Below are 13,615 nucleotides of genomic sequence, written 5' to 3'. Positions count from 1 at the left end.
TTTTCTCCACAGTTGATTATGTGCGTCTCCTTTTATTTTGGTTTTTGGTTTTTTTCCTGATTTGTTCTTTTTTTCAATCTTATTTGAATTTTCTTCCCTCATTTTGCCTGCATAATACAGTTTGTATATTTCAAAACATGATTAATTAGAATTATGAAGGCCTAAAGTACGCAACAGAAGCAGCCTACTTTATTACCCATACGCTGCATGTTTTTCATAAGGCTGACAGATTTTAACTTGTATCATGTCAATTATTACCAGAAAATACTTTGGTAAAACTTGTGCATCGGCAATGCAGAGTTATGTGAAAACCCCCCAAACATTTAGGGTGAGGCGTCTTTGACTAAACAACATCTTTGATAAGATAGAAGCTCTTACGTCATCATTGATGTGTTTTTCCCTTGCAATGGCAAACTCCTCTTAAAATGAAATTTACTACAATAAAGCTAAATGGCTAATAATTGCTCTGTCAACAGATTAATCATTGGCTCAGGTATAATTTAGAAACGCTGACAAACAATGAATCTTTGACTCATTCTGAGGGGTTTTATGCAACAGAATGGACCCAGATTCTTCACGTGGTTTACCAAATATAGCTGAAGAAAAAACTTTTATTTGCAATTCTAAACTCGCATAAAAATATCTAATAATAAAAGTCCCCAGTACACCACCATATTACAAGTTTTCATCTCATAAACATGCTGCAACAGCTTTATGAGCAGCATTTTGACTTCTTCTCCACATGGGGGCAGTGTTCCACCCATAAGATGTTTGATGCAAGTCCCTGGGATCTGGACCCGGTTTATAAATACAAAATAATAATAAAAATAACAAATACAGCTTATTTGCTCAAGTCCTAAGTGCTTCAATTGAGGGAGTTAGAAAATTCTTCAATGTCCAAATCAACTACATGAATTTATTCTCTTTTAAAGCATCTTAAGGTTATTAAATGGAAACAGTAAGCATTATATTCACGAAGTATTTCAAAGTGGTGGAATAGAAAGCTGTCCGATTATTCCATCATAAAACTGATCAGGACGGAACTGACATTAGAAAGCCACCACTAGGTGGCGTCTGATACCATTTCAAAACCATGAGTTCTCATTTTTAAAATTCACTGGCAAATTCATATTTTGTGATTTTTAAAAAAAGACATTCAGAACTGTTGCCAAATATACTGAGTTTATTACGTTTTAGTAAAATGCTAGAGGTTCACAGTAACAAAAACAGTGTAAATTATGAAAGATGTGCCCTTTAAACGTCGATTAAGGACAGAGTTAAACAAACTGGAAGTGCTACATGAAAAAAAAAGTGTACAACCGTTAGATCTTGAAAAAAACCCATCTTGATCAGTGTGTGTGTGTTTTATCCAAATCCACCAGATTGAGTCTCAGAGTGCAAACATTAGTAAACAAATACATTGGTGAGATTTCTGGCAAAGTGCAACAAGATCAGAGTTAATATGCACAAAGTCTGGTGACACCACAGTGAGACATTCCCCCAAACACATTCCCATATTTTCATTTTGGACAATTTACACTTTAAATATTGCAATAGGTCAATAAACGGATAAATGCACAGTTAGATGTGTACACAAATACATCATACTCTAAAAATTAGACCAAATGTGCCCAAACCAACAGGGATTCATTACACTTTAGCAGCATTACTGGCGACCGTTGCCACGGCAACTACACCATATTAGTCAAATCGGTTTTATTTAAAATAAATATTTTAATAAAAACAGCATCAGAGGTTCATATAGTAAAAACTGGCAGCCCTCTTTGCTGGTTAGCGTCAGCGTCACCCAGCGGCCGGCGGCTTATTGCACAACAGAGAGCGGCTCACTTTTGGCACCAAACCACCAAACTCACCAGTGAACGTCGCACACAGATCCAGAAAGATTACCCGAGTCCTCCGAAGAAATTCTGCATAGAATCTAGGAGATCGTTCGCACGAGGACAGAATCTGACTGTTCGACGCAGAATCTCAGATCCGAAGCCTCACTGCCCACGTTGTGGCCCACGATGCAGCAGCCCCAGCCTGCGGGGTGGTCAGCGGTCAGTAGCAGCCGTCTCTCCAGGCGCTGTCGCGAAGGGCACTGAAGGTGGACAAGCTCTTTGGAGGCGTCAGTAAACTGAAAAGGAAAAATACAGATTGTATTAAACCAGCTGGGTATGAAGATTCTTGACAAGCAGGAAAACTCATCATTCCAATAAACTCTAATCATTACAGTGCAAATAAAAAATAATCTGCACTGTATTAGAGGATGACGGTAATAAAAAATAAAAAAAATCATAAAACGGAATATCCGTGTGTCTTTATTGGTTATGTACAAGCTAGCATAAACACTGGAGCACAGTTAGCCATTTCCAAAAGTTAGAAAAGTAGCTACTTAAACTAGCATTTATTAGAATCAAAGATGCTAATAAATGTTTTAACTGTGGCGTTAACGTTAGCACTACAGCAAAGCTAGCTGAAAAAGGAAGCTACAAAGAAGCATTTTAAAAGATGCATCACCTCAGAAGCTAACAAATACGTTTTAGCTACAGCACCATCACTTTAAAGAAAAATAAACAACAACTATGACCTTGGAGCCTAAAACTGAATCTTCAACTGTCCCTGTGTCTATAACAAGCTAACATGATAGCACAACTAGCTGCTAACAAAAGGAAAAAAACAGCAGGATTTTAAAAACAGCAATGAGCTGTGGCTTCCATTGATGCACAGTCCAGGATAGGACGGCACACTGGCACTACTGCTACGCACCGAGTCAGGAGCATCGCTGGTCGACAAAATGACAACACATAATAAATGATAGAGTGAAAAAGGGACGCAATGTTTTGTTATCAATTGTGAACACTATAACAGCTACATAACAAGATCCAAGGGATTCACATTTTACAGGTCAGGAAAAAGTTTTAATTTTAAAAAATATTGAAAAAGTGGGAAGTAGGTCAGTTATGCTAGCTTTACATTGACAACCTTAACATCCAATTACCTGTGCTTGGCAGCTTATTAGGTTTCAGTTCAGTTACAATGAAAATGTGGCTCACATGCCGCCCCTTTAACTGTATTAAAGGGGCAGCAATTTGCTTTCAGCTGCGTCTCTTGAAGCATTGCTCTGTTTTTGTTTGTGCAAAAATTCTATTCAGGAGGTCGAATACCTTTAAAACAGCAATAATCACTTAGCCGATGGAGTGATGATATTCACTTTCTATCATTATATGCTCAAATTGCCTTCCATATCTGTGCTTTTGCCCACGTTTTAAGCAATCCCGACGTTCTGGTCCCATTACCTTCGTGATGATAAAGCCACCTTGCCACGGGGGCTGGAGCTTGTGGGGCCCAGGATGGAGGCGGGGCGTGGCAGACCGCTGCGGGGCGCCATGGGGGCGGAGCCTCCGCCTGCTGGTTTGCTGAGCAGAGGGATGCCGCTGCCGTTCAGAGACATGAGGCTGACGGACGTCGGGCCCTTGACCGTCGGGCTGACGTAGGCGGTGGCTTTCAGTGGTTGCCGTGACAACGAGGAGAAGCTCCCAAGGCTCTGGACCCTGTTCTGAAGCTGACCTGGAGAGGGGACTGAGGCGGAGGAGGAAACAGGACACTGACCCGTTTGTCACAGAACAACAGAGAATCGGCGGCAGTGGAGTCTTACTGGAGGACTGGAGGCGAGCCAAGCCGCTGGAGGAATCGAAACTCTGGCTGTTACGAAGCAAAGAAGAAGAAGAAGCAGCACTGGAAGAGGTGGGAATGGGCACACTGGGCATGCTGGGAGCTCTGACCAGGTTAGGCATGCTCCTCCGCAGCTTATCTGATAAAGACAAACAGAAATAACCTTTAAAAGGTGACCGGCTGCAGATTTCATCTATAAATAACCTACTAGTTGGCCTGAAGCACAAAACGGTTTGAGGACAGAAAACAGAAAACATGGATCTGTTGATCATCTGTATCTCTGAGGATGAAGCGTTGAGGTGTCCTTCCCACTCGCTGCCCCTCAGATGGACGTAAAGACCCAGCGCTAATCCGACCAAACCCTCAGAGACACACGGTGCCGAGAGCTTAGAGGGCCGCCGCGCAAGAGGCTTAGACGAGTTTTAACGAGCCGCCCGGGTCAGACCCGAACGGCGAGGAGGCAGAACGGAACAGGAAACTGATCAGAGGGCCTGCTTTTACTACAGATGAGGGAAAACAACTGAAGTTCTGCATGAATTTACTGATTCTGGGTTAGTCAATGGAGGAAGGAAAGACAGACTGAATAAAAGAGGAGACTGGAAGACAGAAAGAAAGGAAGAAAAGGATAAATCAAGGAAGACTGGAGGGAGAAATGGAAGGACTGAAGGATGATGGGTAGGAATGAACCGGAGCAGTGAGGTCACCTGATCCTGGGTTGAAGCCCGGCGCCTCGATGCCATACGGGTCGCCCGGCCCCAGCAGCAGCAGCGCCGGCGGCGACGCCAGGTAGGCGGAGCCAGCGGAAGGGCGTGGCGGCGTGGAGGGGGTGGAAGGAGGGGTGCACAGGGAGCTGGTGCTTCTTCGCCAGTCGCGGACGCTGCAGAAGGTGTGGGAGTGCGAGAGGCGGGTGAGGCGGGGCTGCGGCGGTGGCAGGAGGCCGTAGTCTTCGTCGTCCTCCTCGTCTTCCTCCTCCAGGCCGGGGCCGGCGCTGAACTGGCTGAGCTGGAAGGTGAAGCTCTGGCTGCGGCGACCGGCCAGGGCGGACGACGACATGCTGGCGTAGTCCTGCCGTAGACCTGCAGGGGGCGACATGAGGGGCAGCAAGCAAAGAAAACGGCTAAAAAAAATAAATAAAAAGGAACCGTAAAACAAAGTTATCACCTCCTGGGGTTAATAAAACTGAAGTAGCGATGAGCTCTGAGATCTGATGTTATTGTTATTAGATCGGGAGAGGAGAGGGGGACAGAACCAGGAAAAATGAGCAAACATTTAATTCATTTCTACTTTCTCTTAAAAGTGAAACTAAAGGTTCTCCTTAAGCAGCTCAGTCTCCAAAATAAAACACTGTAGATGTTTACGGAAAGATTTGAGTCACTTGGCTTTCTGGGTTCAAAATGGACCCAAAATTATCCTTCCAGAATTCATTTCTGAGGTCAGACACTGATGTTGGACAGGAAGGCCTGGCTCACAGTATGGGCTCACTTATATCCTATAGATGTCTATCAAGTTGTAGATAATTAAAAAATAGTAATAATTTGTCCATGAAGAAACACTTCTTCCAGAAAACTGACATTTCTAAATGTATTTATTTACTAGAAATAAAGATTGATATTCACCGTCAGCAATTCAAAATGTGCAAATTAAATTCAAAATGTGCTTAATTAAAGGCATATATAATAAGTTATAATATACACCTATATACACTCCTGATCAAAATCTTAAGACCAGTTAAAAAACTACAAGAATTTGCATTTTGCACTATTGGATCTTAAGAAGGTTCTAAGTAGAGCTTCACAATGTTAAAAGAAGAAATCAGCGTAAGAGACAAAAACTTTTGAGCGAGGAATTAATTGAAAACTGCATTTACACTCAAACATGATTTTTTTCAGCTGATCAAAAGTTTAAGACCATAGCTCAAAAAAAACCCAAACCCCCCAAAACAGAAATCAAAGTGTCAAAAAAATGAGTCAGTAATGAGTAGCTCCACTGTTCTTGTTGATGACTTCAAACAATCGTTTAGGTTTGATGCCAGTGTTTCCAGGAGGCTAGTGGGATCGTTGCTCCAAGTGTTGAAGATGGCTTCACTTAAGGCATCCACTGTCAGGAACTGATGTCCATTTTTTAAACTTCCCTTGCCGTCCATCCCCAAATGTTCTCAATTGGGTTTAGATCCAGGGAACATGCAGGATGGTCCAAAAGAGTGATGTCATTCTCTTGGATGAACTCCTTTGTCAGGCGGGCATTGTCAACTGCAGCATTGTCCTGTTGAAGAACCCAATCATTACCACACAGACGAGGGCCCTCAGTCATGAGGGATGCCCGCTGCAACATCTCCACATAGTCAGCTGCTGTTTGACGCCCCTGCACAACCTGAAGCTCCATTGTTCCATTGAAGGAAAACGCACCCCAAATCATCATGGCGCCCCCCACCACTGTGCCGTGTAGAAAACATCTCAGGTGGGATCTCCTTGTCATGCCAGTAACGTTGGAAGCCATGAGGACCATCAAGGTAAATTTTTTTTCTCATCAGAGAAGACAACTTTCTTCCACCTTTCAATGTCCCACGTTTGGTGCACCTTGCAAAGTCCAAACGGGCAATTTTGTGGCGTTGAAGACGACGTGGCCTTTGAAGACGTGTTTTGTTTCTGAAGCTCTTCTCTCTCTCGCAGATGCCGTCTGATGGTTATTGGGCTGCAGTCAGCACCAGGAATGGCCTTCATTTGGGTACAGGATCGTCCTGTGTCTTGACGGACAGCCAATCGGATCCTGCGGCTCAGAGCTGGTGAAAGTTTTTTGGGTCTACCACTTCACTTCGGTTCCATAACCCTCAGGATCATTTAAAAACTGCAAAATGACTGTCTTACTGCGTCCAACCTCAGCAGCGATGGCACGTTGTGAGAGGCCTTGCTTATGCAGCTCAACAATCCTACCACGTTCAAAGTCAGTGAGCTTTTTTGCTTTTGCCATCAGGAGGTCTTGACAGTTTAAAGACTTGACAGAAAATGACATGGAATCCAGATTTTTGCACAGCTTTTGGCTTTTAAAGACTACGGTCTTAAACTTTTGATCAGCTGAAAAAATCATGTTTGAGTGTAAATGCAGTTTTCAATTAAATTAAATTAATTAAATGTATTAATTAAATTTTCAAAAGTTCTTGTCTCTTGCACTAATTTTTTCCTTTAACATTGTGAAGCTCTACTTAGAACCTTCTTAAGATCCAATAGTGCAAAATGCAAATTCTTGCAATTTTTTGACTGGTCTTAAGATTTTAATTTGGAGTGTATAACTTCAGTTAAAAAAAAAACAACGAGCCCGATCAGTCACCTGATGGGGGTCACAGGTCAATGTTTGTTGGATTGACCCAACACCTGACCATTGGCCTACTTACTTTCCTCTTGCAGCCGGGCCATAACCTGGACGTCTGTGAGATCTTGCAGTTTGTATCCGAGGCTGATGGAGTCGTCCTCCGACGTCCCCAGGTCACTGTCCACCGACGACTCGGGGCTCAGGGTGGAGCGCCGGAGGCTGCGGCCTTCACACACAGACAACAGGTCAAACTCCAAAGACTTTGACTTTGTGAGACGAAAAAAAGAAGCTCCACCTCCAACTCTGCACCGCGGCACAGTTTGGTTTACCTTTAATTCTCAAACGGCAGCATTTAGAAACAGCTTTGAACCAGAAAAACTCCGATCAGAAGAAAAAAACCCGACAAGAAAACCCCTGATTCTCCTGAAGAGAAGTAGGACAAAGAAAATCTGTTAAAATCCAGAGGACGGAATATTCTAGAGGCCAGACCTCTAGAGTTTCCAGAAGGTTTGATCTACTATTATTATTGAAAGCAGCATCGACAATACATGACTATAGAATTCATTCTGCTCCAAAGTCTGCTGGTTTGTTAATATATGCCATATGGGCGATTGCTGCCCTGGGCAATCGCTGTAGACCCAATATGGAGGCCTCATCAGTGTCCAGACATGACCAACCAGACTCAACCGAACTGTGTTCAACTCCAGAACCAACAGAGTGAGAGAGAGAGCAGGCCTGCTGGTTGCAGTCATGGAAAACTGCCTCTAGGGAGCGCCGGCAGCTGCTGGTTCCCGACGCCCCTGTGGGGCTCACTCTGCTGACACCAGCACCGGCTTTTTCCAGAACTAATGCACCTCTCTTTCCTCTCCAGCAGCATTCATATAAAGCTGAACCACAGTGTAGATATATAAAAATAAAAATAAAATAAAAAAACGCTTCTACAAGGTGCAAAAAGCAGAGTGTGATCCAGTTTCCTGCACATTTCGGCTCCGTCGGGGTGAGTCTTACTTCGGTTGGGAGGGTGAGGGAAGAAGGTGGGCGTCCGCTCAGCTACAGGAGACAGCTCCTTCCCCATGGGGCTCAGGGTGCGATGGAGGACGGGGTGCAGCGGGGAGGAGAGGAGAGGGGCGGCTGCAGGGATGGAAAAACACACGACAGAGGAGCTTATTACTGCTACAACCTCAGACTGTAACTAACAGGGATTCTATGTGACGAACCAAAGCATTTTGGTCAAATAAAAAGTATGTTGCCACCTTTATTTTGCCAACATTGGGCAGGTAAACCCAATGTTGTTGACCATTTTTGAAAAAATGTGGGAATCTGTTGATTGATTTCAAGTGAATTTCCACAATCACAGAAAACTGATTTCTGGGGGAACTGACTGATGTAACTTTAGCGTCTGGATTCTTGAGAGCCACACAAAAAGCTGTGGCGGGTTTTGGAGTTTGACACTCGTTCTTGAAGCCTTTCTGATGGATGTCAGAGTCTTCAGGCTTGGTGTCTGTGTGCTTGGCATCTATTGGCCAACCACACAGACAACAGAAGTGCTTATTTAGTGGAGGTACATCTGTGTAGACACTAGCAGTTTGACTACCGTGTCTTTCAGTCGGTGGTGGGGTGGAGCAGGGTTTGGCTGGGGGGGAAGACGCCGCTGCGGCTCGGGTCAGAGGAGTTCCAGGGGACGACAAGGAGCTACGCCACCTGGAGACTGAGGGAGGAAGGTAAACAAACATCAAGATGTGGATTTTATTGTTCAACATAGTAAAACAGCCTCCTATTGTGTCTCCCCTCACCCCACCATGCTGCCGTTACCTCACCAGCAGCGTCTGTCACCCTCGGCTCTATTCATCAGCTCAGCACCCAACAGAGGTCGGACAAAGCTGCTTTCAGTGGAGCCGGCTGCCTCTGGTGAAACCCGCACCGACGCAGGGACGACGTCTATACATGAACGCAAAGCCTCAACTCGGCCGCAAAGCGAGACTCCTCTCCTGTCAACCGTTTCCGTAGAAACGTCGAGCGGGGGAGAGAGATTAGAGGCAGAGCTAGTTTCTGATGCAACGAAGCGTGCAGCTGCTGCAACTTCACAGGCCCAGACAGAGCGCGCGCTGACCTGTAGTCTGACCGACGGTGGACCGCGTCCTCCATGAGGCGTTGCTGAGAACCAGCATGCAAACATTCAGAAAAAAGCATCACTGTAATGGAAAAAGGATGGGTATTCCTTCTAAACAGCACGGCTTTGGTCAGAGGAGACTGACACTGGGCTTTTTTGGTCAAACTAATAGTCAGTACAGGTACTGTATGGTGGGGATCAGTGATACGGGCCGGTTTAGTCCACATTTCCCAAGAATCTGTCATTACTGAACTCTTTGCATTTGAAAAGATCAAACTGAGAATGTGTCGTCGCTGAGTCTTTTCAGCCTGTTGACGAGCCAAAGCAACAGAAACCAGAGACACTTTAACTACTACAAGATCCACAGATCAAGATTTATGGTTCCCGTTTGACTTCCTCCAACCTGTTTCCTTCTCCGACTGTCAGCGGAGGGTTATGTAAGCAGACGCAGGGTCAGGTGACCGAGGTCTGATCCGTGCAGCGCGTGGACAGATTAGCAGCACTCTGCTCTCTGTGGTGATCGGACCTCCGGCTTGTCAAATGGAGGCCGTAGCTTAAAGTCCTCACAGATAAACAAACTTGCAGAAATACGCATTATGGTAATTCAACTGTTGTTTATTATTAAGGGATATTTTGATAAACCAGATAAGTTTACAGACTTCACTCTTGGTTAAAGAGTACGTCCTGTTTCTGTGTCTTACTTCAACAACAGAAAAAGAACATAAAGCTCTCTACACTAAGGCAGTGCAAGACTAGTTGCGCAGAGGAACACACCTTTTTAAATCAGTAGTTCAAAGTTAACGTCTTAACTTTGTTTTCGTAAAATGTTTTCTGTTTGAAATGAAACCTTTCATGGTTTCCATCAATGTTGCCTTGGAGCAGAAGAAACAAATAGCAGAAGTGCAGGAATTGAACCCTGAGGGACCCCACACACAATAAATCATGTTCACATTGAGGCAAGTTACAAACTCAATGGGTTGTTACTTGTTTGTCAACAGAACTGATCTGCTTCAAAGTGGGCAGCATAAATTTAAACAGCTCTGAAACAGCCTATGGGATGTTTCAGAGCATCCCAACAACAAACTATGGGATGTTGGATGCAGATTAGAACCTTCGACTCATCTGCATCTCTAGTTGAACCTTCTAAATGTCCAAGCTTTACCTGGAACATTCCCAGAACTTTCCTGACGTGATGAAAGAAAAACCAGAGAGAGCCAAAGAGTTGAGTCTTTGCTGGTGTCTTAGCGAACCGGGGAACTTAGCCAACACAGAGGAATTACGTCTATTGCCAAGTTTGACCTCTTAATGTAAACCCAGAGGTTTAAGGATAAAGGTTCAGTTTGTACCTTGTTCCAGTCGCAGAGACAACGACCTTCTGGCGACCTCCACATCCGACTTGGGGCTGTCCAGGTTCTGCCGGCACCACTGCAGCGGACTGAGAGACTCGGTTGAATTCTCTCCTGCTTTCGCTGCTACGTACAACCTGGAAACGGAGAAGAAGAAGAAGACATACAGTGAGTCTTTAGACATGTTTATGACTTGGGGTCACAAAAGTTGCCCACAGTGGCTTTAAGTGCGATATGAAGAACCATCATCCGCTTGGCTAGAGAAGAAGTGGAACACTGCAAATCTAGCTTTAGCACCTCAGTCTGAAAAAGATTTTATGGAGAGGTCTTCATGATCACTAAATGTTGACCGATGTTGGCCAACTGTTGTCATTGATCAATGATGTTGGACTTTATCTCCTAGTGAAGACAAGTTAGAATTGAACAGCAGAGGGTCAGGAGGGTTTAGCAACAGTTGCTACCATCCAGAATCCCGTTTCACCGAATGGATTGTGATCCGACGTCGAGAGCAGCAACATTTCTACACAGAATAGTCCAACACCAACCATCTGATTCCTCTGACCTTAAGACACCAATAGAAAAAGCCAAGATGAGGCGGTCCAACCAAACAGCCTCCTCTTTGCAACTACACCTTAAGATAGCCTCCAAATAAACAAAATCAGTCGCTACAGTCCAGCTTTCACTGGGAACAGTTGGAAAAACTACTGAAGAACTTCCTTCGACTGGCTCCAGTCGGTGACTGTCGGGTCAAAAACACATAAATTACAACTTGTTTTGTCCATCACATGGATGAAACTGGGACTTGGCTGATCACCAAGTTCTTTTTTGGACTATGTTTTGAGTCAATCTGTCTACTGAATATTGGGGACATGTTCTCTGATGGATACACAAGGATGTTCCACCTATAATAGGGAACTTGGTTTTTGTTCCTCTCGGCTCAAGACATTGGTGTAATTCTAATGAGAACAATCGTTTGGTTTCATTTAATCATTTCATTTGAACCAAAGACTAGAAACATTCATACGGGAGAATCAACAGGAATGGATTTCCCTGTTGACTGGGAAACTTCCTAAAGGAGTTTAAGAGAACAAGAAAGTCCACAATCGTAGAAAACCAACTTTCATTGATCGTTTCCTCCAGGTCTTTAGACCAAAGTTTAAAAATAAATAAAGAAGCTGCTGCTCTAACTACTTCTTCCTCATTTTGAGTACTTCCTGTGGCACAAATCAAGCCAACTTTGTCACAGCTTCAGAGGAGAACTGCTGCTTAAACTGAAACTTGCAAATCATAACCCAGAGTTCATTGCACAGCTTTGATCGTCTCAGGATTTCTAAACAGAATTCATTAGAAAAACAGCCAGTTTTCCAGACTAAAATCCCCAAAGTTCTTGGTAATGTTCAGTCATTTCATGATGTGAACTAAAATATTTGACTGTGAATATGAGGCAGGTATTTTTATATTTATAATTTGGTTGCAAACACGATGAGCATGATGCAAATTGTCCATACAGTTACATTCCTACTACTAGTAGCTCCCAGTCACAATTGTTCCTTCTACTCAATTATCCATTTATGATTTGGCTTACCCCCCGGACAGCTTTGTGAGAATGTTGGTCGCATTATAAATTTTGTGAGAATTTCAGGTTTTATTAGCAATAAACAGTAATCATCAAACAATCATTTTATGTCTTACATGAAGTAGGTGACAAGTTCTTAAATAGCAACAAATCAGGATTATTAATCAGTTTGTAGTTCAATGTCAGCAGCTGAACTTGCTGTGATCAGTCAGACCTGAAGAGTTCTGAATTACATAAACAGAACCAAAGCACCATACACAGTTTAACTGTGAAAGCTGAAAACAAGGTGGCCTTTGAGTGGCCTACTCAAAGTCCTTACCTATGTTAACACTGAGAACCTGTGGGTGACCTTAGACAAATCATTTGTGCATAAAAGCCTTTAATTGAGCTAAAATGAAACGTAGGTTCAACTGTCCCCAGTTGGAGGAACCATGGAGCCAACATGCAATCATCCTAGAGCCTGAATGGGCCCAGTGAGACTCTGATACAGCCTGTTGGTTCTGGTGGTCCGCTAGAACTCAACTTCCAGGATGCGAATCTGGAAAAATACCTCAAAGCTGTAGAGCAGCGAGGAGGAAGAGGAGCAGCCTCTTCTGCTGAAGGGCTGAAGAGCAACAAATGGTCATATTAGTGAACAAAGAGCCGACACTGACCAGGTTTCATCAGACCCCTCTGAGCAGCTCAGAGACTCCAGGTCCAGAAGCTCCAACTCATCCAGAACCGACGGTTCCGACGCATCCTCTTCCTCCTCTTCTTCGTCCTCCTCCCCTCCGTACGGGTGGAAATGATCTAGCGGTTCATCCGGAGGAGAAAGCGAGCTTAGGGACGGCTGAAGCAGCGGGCCTTGGAGGGGCTGGAAGCCCCCGGACAGGCAGCCCCCGGCCCGGCTCCGCAGCTGCTCGTTCTGCCGCTCCAGCTTCCGCACCAGCTGCTGCAGCTTCTTCACCTCCAGCTCGGCGTTCAGGCTGCCGCAGTCCACGTCCGTCATGACGGCGGGGCCCAGCACGGCTGCCTCCATCGGACCTGAATCCAGGTTCTGCCTGCGCCGCCTTCCAGACCTCCCCCCCCGGCGAACCCGCTCAGGAACCGGCGTGGCGCTCCGTCTGCGCTCCGCAGCTGATTTGAGTCCTGGTTTAGCGGCTGGAGGAGACTAATCTGTCTAGTGCGCCTGTCTGGAGACTTAGAGACTCCACCTCTCCAGCCAACACACCCACACACCCCAGCCTCCACCTCCCTGAACAAAGAAGCGGATTACAGGTGGATGCTGCACCTGTCAGTCCTAATTCAGGGCTAAAACCAGACTTATTCGTTTATAAACGCTTCCAAGAACTAAAACTAAACTAGTTCTACCAAACTTTCTACTAAACCATCTCATTTAACTTCCCCAACACCAGATAATCTACTGCTTAACGGATTTACTAGTAAATAACTTATTTAATTGATGACCCAATTGTTAAATCAGGATCGTGTGCTATAATTAGCCGGCGCCCCGCTGAGACATTTCTGGATATCCAGCGCCATCTAGTGTCGCTGTGGTGACACCGCGCCTCACTCAGATCTCTGGATGGAAGTTCAGGGTAATTGCCCTGCTGGAAGGGGGGA

The 13,615-nt window shown here is 44.7% G+C and overlaps 1 protein-coding gene across 2 annotated transcripts; it reads right to left on the bottom strand.

Annotated features, from left to right (window-relative positions):
* Positions 1-1,165: 1,165 nt before the first annotated feature.
* On the bottom strand, positions 1,166-13,271 carry LOC103473641 (SLAIN motif-containing protein 1-like). 2 transcript variants are annotated; one of them, XM_008424033.3, is made up of 9 exons: positions 12,667-13,266; positions 10,438-10,574; positions 8,576-8,689; positions 7,990-8,112; positions 7,064-7,207; positions 4,380-4,751; positions 3,659-3,814; positions 3,300-3,582; positions 1,166-2,137 (listed from the first exon to the last, which is right to left on the bottom strand). In XM_008424033.3, exons 1-9 carry the CDS (start codon positions 13,029-13,031, stop codon positions 2,062-2,064), a joined length of 1,770 nt encoding a protein of 589 aa, XP_008422255.1. In that variant the 5' UTR covers positions 13,032-13,266; the 3' UTR covers positions 1,166-2,061. The 2 variants fall into 2 exon arrangements, with proteins under 2 accessions (XP_008422255.1, XP_008422263.1); XM_008424041.3 differs by lacking the exons at positions 7,990-8,112; positions 8,576-8,689 and having other exon boundaries at positions 12,667-13,271.
* Between the last annotated feature and the right edge of the window lie 344 nt (positions 13,272-13,615).

This window comes from Poecilia reticulata, chromosome 2 (assembly GCF_904066995.2).
Source record: "Poecilia reticulata chromosome 2, P_reticulata-male-v2, whole genome shotgun sequence".
NCBI lineage: Eukaryota > Metazoa > Chordata > Actinopteri > Cyprinodontiformes > Poeciliidae > Poecilia > Poecilia reticulata.
Note: the sequence above shows the minus strand (reverse complement) of the source record. Positions and strands in the feature narration are given on the sequence as shown.

Coding starts and splice junctions, on each gene's coding strand:
- LOC103473641 (XM_008424033.3), bottom strand. CDS start 13,031: ATGGAGGCAGCCGTGCTGGGCCCCGCCGTCATGACGGACGTGGACTGC. Junction 8,690..10,437: donor GTCTCTGCGACTGGAACAAG/GTACAAACTGAA, acceptor TTCCTCCCTCAG/TCTCCAGGTGGCGTAGCTCC. Junction 3,815..4,379: donor GGGCTTCAACCCAGGATCAG/GTGACCTCACTG, acceptor TGTCTTTATCAG/ATAAGCTGCGGAGGAGCATG.